Source organism: Convolutriloba macropyga, chromosome 11 (genome assembly GCF_964194025.1).
Source record: "Convolutriloba macropyga chromosome 11, txConMacr16.3, whole genome shotgun sequence".
In the NCBI taxonomy this organism is placed as follows: domain Eukaryota; kingdom Metazoa; phylum Xenacoelomorpha; order Acoela; family Convolutidae; genus Convolutriloba; species Convolutriloba macropyga.
This window is the reverse complement of record NC_134478.1, coordinates 56,106,633-56,121,282: the sequence shown is the minus strand read 5'-3', so window position 1 is coordinate 56,121,282 and position 14,650 is coordinate 56,106,633. Positions and strand designations below refer to the sequence as shown.

At 35.8% G+C, this 14,650-nt stretch overlaps 2 protein-coding genes and 1 pseudogene across 3 annotated transcripts in view; 2 read left to right on the top strand and 1 right to left on the bottom strand.

The window, feature by feature from the left end:
- LOC142349454 (uncharacterized) overlaps positions 1 to 1,289 on the top strand; it is an 83,512-nt pseudogene extending 82,223 nt beyond the window's left edge.
- The window catches only part of LOC142349456 (chromodomain-helicase-DNA-binding protein 1-like), a 369,586-nt gene that overhangs the window by 223,342 nt on the left and 131,594 nt on the right, over positions 1 to 14,650 (top strand). The gene's annotated exons all lie outside the window — the stretch shown is intronic.
- The window catches only part of LOC142349440 (vacuolar protein sorting-associated protein 4-like), an 82,375-nt gene continuing 80,921 nt past the window's right edge, over positions 13,197 to 14,650 (bottom strand). Inside the window, exons 8-9 of the mRNA XM_075400988.1 lie at positions 14,367 to 14,530; positions 13,197 to 13,797 (exon numbers count right to left, since the gene is read on the bottom strand). Of these exons, the coding sequence (XP_075257103.1) occupies positions 13,631 to 13,797; positions 14,367 to 14,530 (331 nt within the window). The 3' untranslated portion in view covers positions 13,197 to 13,630. The remainder of the gene's footprint in view (positions 13,798 to 14,366; positions 14,531 to 14,650) is intronic.

Below are 14,650 nucleotides of genomic sequence, written 5' to 3'. Positions count from 1 at the left end.
ATTCTGATTAGCCGTTCCTAATTCGTTAATATCTGTCCAGACAAAGATCGACTATTTGAAAGGTGTTGTACGTTTTCAGGTTCAAGTTGTGCCACGTGAGCTTTGTAAGTGCCGCCTTCACCTACACCCACTGTGCCGCAATAATCTGCCAGTCGGTCAGTTCACCCACAAAATGGAGAGCATATTTGCTCCTTTTCTCAAAACCCAAATACGCCAAACGATTCGCAGTCTTCATGGCCAAACAGTTCGATGTCGGTTACGAAAAATGGCAAAGTGAACAAGCTGTGGGAACTTTAGACCTTGCAGTAGAACAGGAAGCTTTGAAGCTCAAATCTCGATTGAAACAAGGCTTGACAAACAAAACTTTTGTACTTGACGACGAAGAGGATTTTGCAGTAGCAGCTCCTAAAACGTCGGGTAATTTCGCAGCATTCGCAACATACAAAATCTTTCTCAGATGCCGAAAATGCGAGTGGAAACAAAACCGAGCATTCCTCGGAACATAACTGCCCAGTTAGTCAAAACTCGGGTCAGATTTCTCACGTCACTTCATCGTCGTCCATCTATTAACGAAGTATTCACTGAAAGTACACGATTCAACCCCCCAATCGGGTGCAAATTTAACCCCGGTAGACGCATCGAGTTTCAAAATCGCTCCCCCGTTGCCCGCTCGACCGAACCGCGACACCAGACATCGTATTATGTCGACATCGCAACCATCTCAAAGTGTGCCCCAACATCTTCTGGACTCCCGCGATGGTTATAACGAGTTTTTCAACGCCGAAAAAGAACTGTGCTCTAAGATAAAAGCAAGCAACATCCAAAAAGACCACTCATCATCGCCAATTCTTGATGACGCGTTCTCTGGAACTGCAGCTTCGTGGGCGCCTCATCAAGACCCATTTCTGTCCTTCTTTGAAATGCGCAATTCAAACATGAACCCGTCCGATACATCCTTTTCTTCAACTTCTCTCTTCTCAACCCAAATGTCAAACGGGGGGACCGGGTTCTCCCCCTTTGAGAACACCGAAGAGCATAAATTGTCCGACATCAAAGAATGCCCTACTAATTCGAATCAAAAATTTCTTGCTGGAATTGTAACTCAAGCCAAATCTCGACCTCATATTAGTTGCAGGCATAGTTGACCTCCTAATTTATTCCGCCGATCTTTTTTTTTGCGTTTCAATTATTTGATGTAAACTTTTTGTTGTCCTTTTCTGTTCTCAGTATATTATGAAAATGTTTATTTTCTGATTTATCATTGATGCAATTCTCAATCGTAATTGAAATTCGTTTTCGTAATCAAATCAAGTTTTGAGAGGCCATGAAATTTTAACAGAAGATGAGTAAAATTCCAAGAACAGCAAAAAGATGTATAGTTTTGAATTTGTGTCCTGATTTTTCTATCATTAAAATTTTGCAGTAATCCAAGCGCCGACTTTTGCCGACCTTTATTCAGCATTTTGTAAGTTTGTCCGATATAGCAATGTGTTCAACTTCTGAGAATAATTGCTGTATTAGGACTAATGTTGAGAACATCAGATCAACAGACCGCATAAGTCTTTGAACCTAAACTACCGATTGCCTCAAATTGCATAACTTCATGCTACGTCAAGCTGAAAAGAGATGTCATAAAAGTCTATTTAAGATACAACAGCTTGTAACGCAGTGCTTAAAAGGAAACTGTAACTGATGTAAAACAAAATATCAAAACCAATTATCATTAATGTCATTCCAAGATTTTTTTTAATGATAGCTGTAACTGTGTGTCAATTTTCCGACCACGTTAACAAATTTGTTATTTTTCTAATAGAACTTTTTCCGACGGAGCGCCTTTTAAAGCAGAGAAAAAAATCTGCAGCGTCCTTGTTGAGTAGAAAATTTACGCAGATAAATTTTCTTGAAAAACTGAGAAAGATTAGGATATTTGATTCGAGATCTGAATCTTTCGAGAAAGTCAGGATATGTTTCCGAGTTTGATTGCCATTTCGCTTCAATCAATTTTACTGAATCTAATTTTTCTGGATCTGATACGTTCTCTTTTGGTGTAATAGTACTAGAAGTTGCAAAATCGTACGATTCGAAACTAGCGTACGCATTCTGTCGTTTAATCACAAGGGTCAACGAATAGTTTCAAATTATTTGATTAAACGACAGAATGCGTACGCTAGTTTCAAATCGTACGATTTTGCAACTTCTAGTACTATTACACCAAAAGAGAACGTATCAGATCCAGAAAAATTAGATTCAGTAAAATTGATCGAAGCGAAATGGCAATCAAACTCTCGGAAACATATCCTGACTTTCTCGAAAGATTCAGATCTCAAATCAAATATCCTAATCTTTCTCAGTTTTTCAAGAAAATTTATCTGCGTAAATTTTCTACTCAACAAGGACGCTGCAGATTTTTTTCTCTGGTTTAAAAGGCGCTCCGTCGGAAAAAGTTCTATTAGAAAAACAACAAATTTGTTAACGTGGTCGGAAAATTGAAACAGTTACAAATTTTAAACTATTCGTTGACCCTTGTAAAAATAGTTCTGGGTATAATTCGGGTTTTTTGAACGACTAGACTTATAACAGTCAACGAATAGTTTCAAATCATTTGATTAAATAGTTTCAAAGCGTACTAAAGTTTTAAGTCGTCTTCATTTTCGTCTGGCAAAAAACCACGTGATAAATACTAACGTAAACGTGAGTTGGAGTATTAGGCGGGCAAAGTTACCCGACTGAAAAAAGAAACTGACTCGCATAGCTCAAAAATGACAGGCGACTCTAGTTAATTCAGATGGGAATGAAGGGTCATACTTTGTCTCACTTTTTCAAAATGAAGAAATTGACTTAAGTTCTCCCAATTTTGACTCAAAAATGGGAAGGTTAAACTGGTGTTAATTTTCAGTAATATTTTTTACCTCAACTTTGACTTCTTGTAGCACACTATCAACATTAATTCGGCGCATTTTATCTAGCTGGATGACGACAATAACACAAAAATTTGGGTTTTTATCATAAAAATTCCCGCCCAGTATGGTATATTTACGTTAATTCTTGACAAACTTTATATTTATATTTACGTTTATGTTAACGTATATTTAAGTTAATCACAAACTAGTCAGCAGTTAGTTGGAGCGAATAAGGCGAAGATTTGTTTTACTCGAGAACCACTTGTAAGGGGTATTTCCCATTATAGATCGCCCCAGCTAGGTGGGCATAGGGCATATAATCTACAGCAAGTTTGCGTAAATGTACATTGGGGCGGGGGGATTGGAAAGACCGTTTGGGTTAAATAAGAAAACGGATTTTTGCGGTCAATGCAGCCTCCTCAGCTTATGGGGAAGCTGGGTGAAAGTCGCCGACTCGCTACAGATTTTTCCCAGAAATTACATAGTTATGCCCTTATAAAAATTTTGAGCTCACTTTTTGAAATTTTTCGCAGAACCATGCGACGAATAAAACGTTATGCATAATTAGTTTTTCAACCAAGTTTTTATATTTAACGTTTTATTCAGCGCATGCTTTGCACAATCGTTTTCATCAAGTACCTTGAAACTAATTAGCTAGGCTGGGTTGCCGTATAGCTTCCAAGTGTATCGTGTAAGAAGAGTAAAAAAATACAAAATTTCTATTTAGAGCCTAGTTAATGTGGATATGATCAAATCACAAATTTGCTGATCACAAAGATTGTTAATTGTCAAACTTTTGGGACGGACAATTACAACGCGCAGAGTTCAAAAAAAAACTTTAGCACAAATTCTACTGCCATCACTTCAGAAAAACGAGAGTTGATCCGTATACCAAATTTTATCCTTTTTTAAATACATCCAACTGTCATAAGAATTGCCTTCGAACGACTAGTGGGGCTCCAATCTACCGCAACCTGCTTCAGTCAGGGAAGATAAGAACTAGGAAGTTCACTATCGGGCATAAAATGACGTCATTAGATATTATTACATATCACTTTTGATATTTTAAGTTTTAAAAAATGACCCTTTTAGCGCACTTCTCATTACTTTTAGAAGTAAACTCCCGCCAATTGAGTTCAACTAATTAAAATTGTGAATGAGAGGGAAATTTAAATCACTGAAGTCAAGGGCGTAACATTCACTCGAAAAGTCAAAACGTTCAACAGAGAATTTTGCATTTAAAAACAAATTTGCGATTATTGTTCCAAATTTTGTTGGAGAGCAAATGAAAACTCAAACTCCAAAAAACGTCGAAATGTGTACATACTATTTTCAAATCACCGAAAACTTTGAATTATTTTAATTGTTCTTCACGCCATTAGTTTAAGTTTTTCGAATAAGACGCGCAATTTGAGATAGTTTTGTGATTTTTAAAGGTTCCTTTTTCCAGCTCTTTATTCCATTGACAGCTAAATATTAATCGTTTCGATCCGCTATGTTTCGGCCCCCAAGCTTTGTGGGTATACAACTTTTACGCCCCCATGTATACACGCTATATTTTACATTGTAACGTTCCATGTAACGACACACATTTGTAAGCGCTTGGTGGGGGCTTAAACAGAAAGGTCCGATTATTTTGTATTTCTCAAATAACGAATGCAATTTTGAAACGTATTTTCTTTCAAAACCTCGCAGCAATTGAATTTTTTGCTTAGACGATTCTTTACTTTAGCATATGATGAGATTGAAACGATTTTTTTATACATAAAATAATTTTCAGCAGCTAAATCTTTTCCCCCCGAAGTTTTGCAAATTTTGACTTTGAAAACAATTATTTCAAATGTTTTAATCCTAAATCAAATAAATGATTTCTCAAGTAATTTTTCGCCTGAGACAGATATTATATAGAGTTCCACATATTAAGTTCGAAAACAAAGTTCTAATTTTTGATTTAATTTTACTGAATTAATTTTATAGGCTTACAAATGATCTCAAATAGCATAACCGTCATATTGCCCAAATCGCTGCGAACTAGACTTTAGTGAAACACCTGCAGAATTGACTTCACTATTTGTTTCAATACAGATGGAAACAAATTCTGTCCACAGTTGATGTCGCCGACATCATCTATAACTTTTCAGTATTTTAAACATTCTTCTTTTTCGATATAAATCATAGGACTAATTAAATCTCGTAGCGCTGCTTCCTCAGTAACACCCTCCATTGTATAGAAGGCTGTTAACTGCAATAGGATTGAAGCCACAAATGTGCGTTCAATTGACCCAATTTACTCTACGGTTCTCTCTGACTAAAAGATTTTTGGAACAGACCACTCAAAATCATGTTTTCAGAACAAAATAAAGACTACAACAAAATAAATAAAAACTACAACTATAGTTTGACAGGTCAAAAATAAAGAAAAATTACCGTAGAAAACGCGCATAAAATTAGAAAAACACCAGCCACTAATGTCCGGCTGACTTCTCTCAACTGACTTCTTCTCAAAACTGCCCATCAAAACAATATTTCATGTTTTCTATTAGTACTTTATTTGTATTTTCCATTTGTGCATATGAGACTAGTAAAGATCTAATAGGTCTGCTCAGCGATTTAATTTTTTCGGGTTTCACATATCCGTTCTATTCTTCATCACGAAAAGTTAAAACAACCAACTAACGTCGGGCGAATTATTCTCACCGGTCGAGCAGTTGGCTTCCGTAGTAGCCAATTGGGGATTAGGGCTGCTAGAAGGGCTGCAAGGACGATCTTTTGGATTAAGTAATGGGATTAATTGGTGATACCCCTAACGCTAAGGAAAGTAATCTGGACACAATCATTGAGCAGCCCTTTCATGTGGAGGAAAGTGAGGAGTTCCGGACCCAGGACTAGCGGTTATCATCCTCAAACAAGTCGTATACAATCTATTTCTATTCTAACTGTTAACGTTAGGTCGCTTCGTAAAAATCTTAACAACCTGGAAGCACTAGTGTTCAGCCTTGAGTCTCCGCCGTCAGTAATATGCCTTACAGAAACATGGTTAAATGAAGACGATGATAAGTTTTGTTATCTATTGAAAGGTTATAATTGCCTTTCAAGCATAGTTCGTGACTCAAGAGGGGGAGGTGTGATGATACAAATTCATGAAACTATTTCATTTGTTAAAGAACTATCATCATGTTTACCTGAATCAGCCTTTGTTCAACTAAAAGCGGGAAATTTTTGTTTTCAAGTGTTAACCTGTTATAATCCCCCACGCACTAATAAGCTGGAGTTCCTTGATATCTTTGATAGTTTTCTGGAAAGTTGTTCTGATGATCTTGGAATTGTTATATGTGGAGATTTCAACATAAATACTCTGGATTGTAACCTGATATCGAGAAACTACTTAAATGCTATTGCTGCAAATGGATACGATTTTTTGATAGATGAACCGACTCGTATTTCACATGAATCGGCTACCTGCATTGATCATTATATAACTAAAAATATTGTAGTCTTCCAATCATTGGTCATGGAGGCCGAGAATTTTGTCGATCATTATCCAATATATCTTCAGTTTTTTTGTGACAGTGTCGAAATTTCTACTGAAAAAGTTTTCCGGGACACGTCTTTTTTGAATAACAAAGAACAAGTTCTGATTTACCAGTTCAAATTGAGTCGCGAACTTGCCAAGTGTAAGTTATCTGATGTGTTATGTGTCGATGAAGCTTTTGAGCGATTCCAGCGAACAGTTTTAAGTGTGACTGATTCTTTTGCACCTATAAAGAAAAGCCGAAATATCAAAATATCAAGACCCAAATGGTTCTCAAATACTCTGAAAAACATGCGGACTAAAAGAAATCGACTACACCGAGAGTGGTCAAAAGATAAGTCCAACAGTCAAAAGCGTTCGCGGTTCTGTGAATACCGCTTGAAGTTTGAAAAAACCTACACTACAACGAAAAAATCATATTATATGACTAAATTTACTTCCTGTATCGGAGACTCAAGGCGCACTTTTAAGTTGTTAAATGATATCAAGGGTCGAACTACTAAAGATTTGTCTCTGCCAGCTCTGTCATCGTGCGCGAGAATGGAAAAAAGTCCTTCAGGGTGCGAAATTGTTGAGAAATTTAATGAGTATTTTAGTACTAATGGACAGAATGTTCGCTCCTGCCTGCCGGATGTGGAATTAGTACTACCAAGTGATCAAAACTTTTCTATGCATCTATATCCAACAAATACAGCGGAAATTGAAACAATCATCCATCAGCTTGATAATAAATCATCTTCTGGGGTTGATAACATGAGCAACCTTATTGTCAAAGCAACTTCACCTGTTACATCGGGGTATCTGGCTGAGCTGGTGAATAAGTCATTCAAGAAGGGCTTTTTTCCAAGTCTTCTGCGCAAGACGAAAGTAATTCCACTTCATAAGTCCGGTTCAAAGCTTGATGAGAATAACTACCGACCAACATCTCTCTTAATTGTAAGGAGTAAAGTTTTTGAACGAGTCATGTTTAATAGAGTCTACTATTATTTTGAATCTTTTAGTCTCTTCTTTAATAAACAATTTGGTTTTCGAAAAAAACATAGTTGCGTTGATGCTCTGGCAGGGCTGACAGAGAGGATAAGGCATGGTAGAACTAAATTTTCTGTGAACTTTTTCTTGGATCTTAAAAAAGCATTTGATACTCTAGATCATAGCATCCTAATTAAGAAGTTGTCCTGCTATGGAATTGGAGGAAAAGCCTTAAAATGATTTGAAAGCTATCTACATAACAGGTCTCAACAAGTTGAATTTTCTGGTTTTGCATCTTCATATAAAGAAATATCTTGTGTTATACAAGGGTCTGTTTTAGGCCCTATTTTGTTTTTGATATATATAAATGACCTACAAAGTGTGTGTAAAAAGTTAGAAATTTTTCTTTTTGCTGATGACACAAATCTATCCGCACTCGATGTGACTTATGAACAAATCACAGCCGACCTTGAGTCGGTTAGCAGATGGTTGACTTCTAACAAACTAGTACTGAATCTGGATAAAACAGTTTGCTTAAACATAGGTCATCGTGCTTCCAGTGTTGGTAGCTTCTGCATTGAAAATATTAATGTGCAAGCTGCTGCTACATGTAAATACCTGGGAGTTATGCTGGACTGCAAGCTGGCTTTTCATTCGCATATTGGAATTGTTTTGAAAAGGTTAAGCACCCAGTGTGGAGTCATTTCAAAGTTACGTCACTATGTACCCAGAAAAGACTTGATATTATACTACAATTCGAATATCAAGTCCGTTATTCAGTACGGACTTCTTGTGTATGGATGCTGCAGTCATTCTGTCCAGTCCAGGACTTTTTCACTGCAGTAAAAAATTCTAAAATTCATTTGTTTCAGGAAAAAGCGTGATCAGTGCTCAGATCTTTTTGAAAAGCATCAAATTTTATTGGTTTATGAATTGTACTTGTATGAGCTACTTAAATTTGTTCTGCGTTCTCTGAACAGTCACCACAGTGAAGAGTATCTCAACTCGTTTTTTATTTTTGAACGTTCTGATCGTATTACCAGAACTGCTAATTTACGTCTGTTGAAACTGCCATTATGTAAAAAGCAAATCGAAAAAAGTTCCATCAAGTATAGAGGTACTATTCTTTTTAATGCATTAGAGAGAAGTGGAGTATCGCCCAATAATCTTACAGAGCTTACTCCGTCAGAGCTCGTAAATTTTGTGCATTTATTTAGAAAACATTTTTTGATTGGGAATTCAGATTTAGTTACCTTGGTGTTCAAACAAAAGGGTTCGTGAGGGCTCCTGTCCCAGGCTGCTACGGCAGCCTGGGGCAGGAGCCCACTTTTTTTTAACTTCTAATTTTCCATACCAAATATGAGCTTCGTAGCTTTTTTAGTTTTCGAGATATGGCCCTTTTTTGGTCCATGATACCAAAAACACTTAGAAATTTTTTGGTCGATAGGAGACAAAATTATCGTTTTTTCTAAAGTTTTGATTTTTCTAAAGCTCTTTGCTTTTGTGAGCGTCCTCGTGGTGCTCAGACCTTGGCAGTGGGACCAAAAAGTTTTTGGACGTTTTTTAATGATCAGAAACACTTGTGACTTCTTTTGCTACTTTTCTTCTCTAGGTCTGTTTTCATTTTGCTTTGAAGACGTATTAGGCAGTGGGGCAGACCTTGTGTAGGCCTGATGGCTTCGTTGTCTGCCCTCTCCAGCTTAAAAGTCCATCATGACTCTATTGTTTGTATCCTTTCTTTTTTTGCATATCTGTTACCGTTTTTGAAAGTTGTCATTTCCTTTAGTACTGGAGAAATAAATTCTTTCTTTCTTTCTTTCTCAGAAAGGCCGGGGGGGGGGGGGGGTGGGGGGTCCAAATCGCTAGGTCAGAGGAGGGTGGACGGCCATGGAAAGTCCAACGGGACAGACGAAAAATCGGTCAAGCGAAAAATCGGATAAAGGCCAGGACTAACATAATTGCTACAAACTTCGTTTGAGAGCAATAAATAACGCAGATCACTTGAAGGACCTCGAAACTACTTCGGGGACTGCTACTTGATAAGAATTTTTCTGACTCAGCTCTTTTAGGTTTAAAAACTTAAAATTTTACTTAACTGTCAGCATTAAAAATTACTTTCCCGCCAGCAATGATTTCATTTAGCATTATGGAAATTGTACAAAATAACAGAAATTTCTGAAACTTCGCAAGATAACTTTTCGACTTTTTTCAAATCAATCAGGAAAACATTGATTGCTCTTGAAGATTAATTGCTGTCGCCACGCGGTATAATACTCTCAGAAAATAGATAGTATGATTTTAATCGACTCTATACGTGAAGACAATAGGCTGAAGTCAAAAGACTGAATTTAGAAAACACGAATCCCATTAATTGTTAAAAATATTTAAAAAAAGTTGTTATTTCCAAAATTGAAATCAACAGCTCACAAAAATGTAAAACCCGCACTTTTTGAAAACAATTTATGAAAACCGTCAAACTGTCCGAAGGCAATTAATGTTTAAGAAACTTGGCATGACCAGCTCATCAAATCGTTTTTCATTCTGATTTCATAACTTTTAAACAGCGATGGCAAACTAATTTTGATATAACACAACTAATTTGTTTTACTAGCGACGGTTACTAAACTTGGGGCCGAAAACAAATTGCTGTGAGTTTTAAGACCTAATTGCATACTAAAGAGCAATATGAAAATAAGTCATCACAACGATAATTCGCATTGATTACTAGACCAAAAGATTATTTAAACTAATAAAGCAGAAACAAAATTTCATGCGGTATAAAATCATTTTTTCCAAATGAACACCTTACGCTTGAATGAAGCAGTAGAACAGGTGAAAGGGAAAAGTAGAAAGAATAATTAGAAAACATTTTCCTTCAAAACTTACAGAAGTTTAAGTTTGATTTCAAAATTATGGCACCAACAAAAACGTGTTGTATTTTTCATGAATAAGTGACGATCAATTGTGGTCAAAATAGTATGTAAACTCATGAAGCTGCCAGTTTCTTTCAATAGTATATAAAGTGTATAAGTTTTTGAAGAATTTTATTGTGTGATTAGAAGATAACGTACTTACAAGGGTTGTCTATTAGAGTTAACGGCTGCTAGCATGATAACCTTTGTCGTTATAGAAACTTAAATGAACACTGTTTATGTAACACTAGATCTCTTAGTTGTTCTGACTCCTCTTGAGGGGGGGAGGAACTATATACTCAAGTGTGTTTTTTTTGTTCAGACAATTTTCGCCGATCGATATATTCATTGTAGAGAGTTGAGACTGGTATCGTTAGAAAGCTTCTCCAGCGCAGAATATATAATTAAAAAGATATTTTTAATTTTCGTTTTCTACAGGGAGTTATCGAGGTTTAAACTTCTGAAAAAAGAAGAGTGAATTCACGTTGTTTTTATTCACATTTTCCGAAATTTTTGCCTAATTTTTCGTCAATTTTGCTAAAATTTGTTAAAATTTTTAAGAATAGTGTCCTTGACTTTATTTTTGAAGACGAACAAGCATTGTTGATTGTTTTGATTTAATTTTTTTTGGTCAAAAAATCTGGATAAACATTTCAAAATTTAGCCTTTTTCAACAAAAACAGCACGAAATAAGCTACTTTAGTCCACTTTAATAAAATTTGCCGGCACTACACCCCCAAACAACACTAATACAATCTTTGTAGACTCAGAAGGGGGCTATTCCTACTTCAACTTCCGCTGAGAGTGCTCTGTAATTAAAACTTTGCCGTTCTTTGCTAGCTTTACTCGTTTATTATCAAAATGCAGAATTTTTTTTTTTGAGTTTTCAACTAACAAATTATCTATATCTACAATATTCAAAAAATAAATAGTTCTTAATGGACAATAAGCATTACCAGGGCTAGTTTTGGGCCAATCTTGGACTGTTACAATCCAAAAAGAATTCGGATTGCAATCAGTCGCTCTTTTTTTGAAAAAAGACTTTTTTTAATAAAGAACAGAACATATCAAATGAAAGCTCAGATGTGATAAGTTCAATTGGCTTCCTAAGCAACTCCAAGCTAATGCACTTTGTTTTTTACTTGAAAAATTATGATCGTTTCGACTTTTAAAAATAATTAATTTTTAAATAAATAATGGCTTAATGAACTTTTCCCCCTTTTCCTAATTTGGTCAACTTGCAGCTTAGTGTCAGCAAAGAAAGAATGCTTCTTCATTCTACTGATTGGAAATTTAGTCTCGATTGTGTTTTAAGCCCGAAGTTTTTGTTTTCTGGCTTTGATACTATTAGATTGCAGTTTTTCACGTTTTCTAGTCACATTATCACATTACTGACAGTTCCCATATCACATTATTAGCGTTCAAAATGAAAAACAATTTAACATATTAAAATCCTTAAAGATATAGATTATCGTTTTAACGGCCTCGACACTTCTTTCTTCAAGAAATTATTTGAATTTTTAAATTTTGTCTTTAACTGTCATTTTTACTTTCTCATTTCAGTTGTATGAAATTTCCTCTATAGTGATAGGTTTCAATGACTATTTATGGACGATTAGACGAGCCGATATTTTGATATCAGAAGATAGCGTATGGCTTTCATGACTTTGAAAACAATTGTTTTCCAAAACTAAAAATAAAAAACTTTTTAACTTCGCAAGTTTGTTATTTTTAATTTTGGTACCTAATCTCGTTAATTACAGGTCAAATATGACATTGTGGGTGTCATGGGAAGGCGTCAAAAGGGATTGATTTCCCAAAATCTATTTTTTTTGAAGAATGCGCTATGACCTTACTGACCTCGACACCGGTTTTTGACAAAAAAAGTAAATTACTTTGATTTTTGTCATCTTTGACGTTCTTTTTGTAGACGCAAGAATTATTCTGGATAATTGCAGGTCTCAAAGAATCCCTTTGGATGAATAAACGACCCTTTTTAAATATTTCATTTTGTAATTAATGTTTTGCATGACTTTGGATATAAATTTGTTTTAAAAAAAATCAAATTTAATACATTCTTTGGCCATTTTCTTTTTTGTCTACTTGTTACCTAGTCTCACTAATAAATGGCAAAATACTACATTATCGGTTTTTGAAGAAGGCGCGAACGAATATATTTTGAGGGCCGAAATATGGCTTGACGGTTTTGACAGCGTTTTCTGACAGCGTTTCTTTTTAGCCGCTTAAAGAAATGAATGACAGGTCCTAATGCCATTCTATAGAAGCATTGTAATCGTTAACCTTTGGGATAATTTACTTGATTTCTAATGGCTTTAATTACTTTGATATTGTTTGAAAAAATAAGCGAATTTTTTAACTTTACTGTTTTTGTTCTTTTTTGTCTAATTGTTACCAAACCTTTTATGGACTGGTCCATATCTTTTCTGGTGATTTATAAGCTATTTTGTTTAGTTTTAGGTTCATCTGACGGTATGTTGACTTTGTTATTAAATTTTGTTTTTTAAAACGGACAAAAATTTTTTGATGTAATTAATGTTTGTTGTTGTTGCTGTTTGATTTTGCAGTTCGTCTTGACTCGCTTTCTTAATATTGGCATATCACAGCAATTTAATGCTTCAATTTTTACTCCACTGAGTTATTTGCTTTGGAGGCTATATCATATCGTTCATACACATTTTTTTTTTGAAAAATACTTGGGCTTTTTTGGGGTTCCCAAAAATTAATTTTTGGGTTTTCTATCTGTTCCTCATTTGGTAGACAATTATGCCAAAATTGTGGATGCGCGGGGTCGGAACCTTATGTGCCATCGCACATTGCTGAGCCGCCTTGTATTCTCTCTATCCTCAAAACGCGCAAAAGAGCTGTGGTTGTACACATTGGAATTGAATAATCTATTCTAAAGGTCATCACATCATAATTGTACATTGGGCTGTAGATGAGTTATGTATCTAATAAAAATAAATGCTCGGGACCAAGAATAATGATTAACATGATTTGTATTGTAACAACTTAAATAGTCCAGCTTCATTGCCGGAAAGCGGAAAAGATAATTTACAGCAGTTCTTCTTAATTTAGTATCTTATCAATTCAATTTTTTTCATAATCGATTAATTTTAACACCTTGCAAGAAAGTTTCTCAACAAGTTTCAGTGTGGAAAATAAAGTGCATTAAGTTCTCTGGAGAAAATTGACAGAGGAATCAATCGCGAGGTGTTAGAAAAGGTGTTCGAACTGCAAGATTCAGATCTCATAACCCCGCTGTTAGCTGGTGGAGTGCCTCGGGAGGGTATCAAAAATTAGCCTTCAACACCTTTCTCGGATAGGAATTTGAGATGTTCCTGGATTCCGTCTGGACTGACCGATGGTCGGATGGTCTTGAGGGATCTCTCGAGGTCGTCCATTGTCACAATCGGCTCCTTCAGTTTGTCCCCAGGGACATCAGTCCACTTCATCTCAAGAGCACCTGTGAACAGATTATTCATTTAATGTCATTAGGAGGTTCTTGAGCGCCAGACCTACAGAAAAAACACTTCGGGTCTGATTTCATCAATTCCAATGGAATCGGTTTGCTACTTAAACAAAAACTCTAGTTTTGATAGGCTGCAAATTGCAAAACGACTCACTAAAAACCACTAGAATCATAGCATAGTCTCTTAATAGTATGAGTTGATAGATTTCGTTCATGTTCTCTGAAATTTCTTTCTAGAAAAGACGCTACCTCAATATTTCAAATTAGTTTGAAAAAGTTGTTCTTGCTAAGTATGAGCAGTGAGGTACATCATTTATGAGGTAAAAATAATAATGCAACTCGCCTAAAAACATTTCTAATGAGTGTCACAAATGACTTAACGTACACAAACACAGCTAAAGCAGGGTATAAATTATGATTTAAGGCTTGCAGCGTAAAAAAATGTAACACGAAAAAGCGTCACAAGAGGAAACAAAACCCGAGAGTACCACAAAATAGCTTCTCCCAGCTTACAGATGTAGTAAATGCATGGAACAAAAGCTGTTTCTCTAAAAATGGCTGACCTTTGTCTCCGGGTGAGCAGGGAGTGAGGAGATCATGCAGGTATACATTCGGGTCAGTTCTGGAGGGACCCGAGACCTTTTTGAAGTGGGTGGCCTGGTGCACTTTTCTCACTGGCTGCATCAACGCCTCTCGCACCACAATACCAATATCAGCGCCAGAATATCTGCACAACACAGCAAAAATTTTGCCCCATTTCTGACGCAAAACCAATCACCCAATGCTGTCGGTCACGTGAGCAATTAAACCCCTTTTTGGGGTTAATGTTTCAAATGAATTACCACTA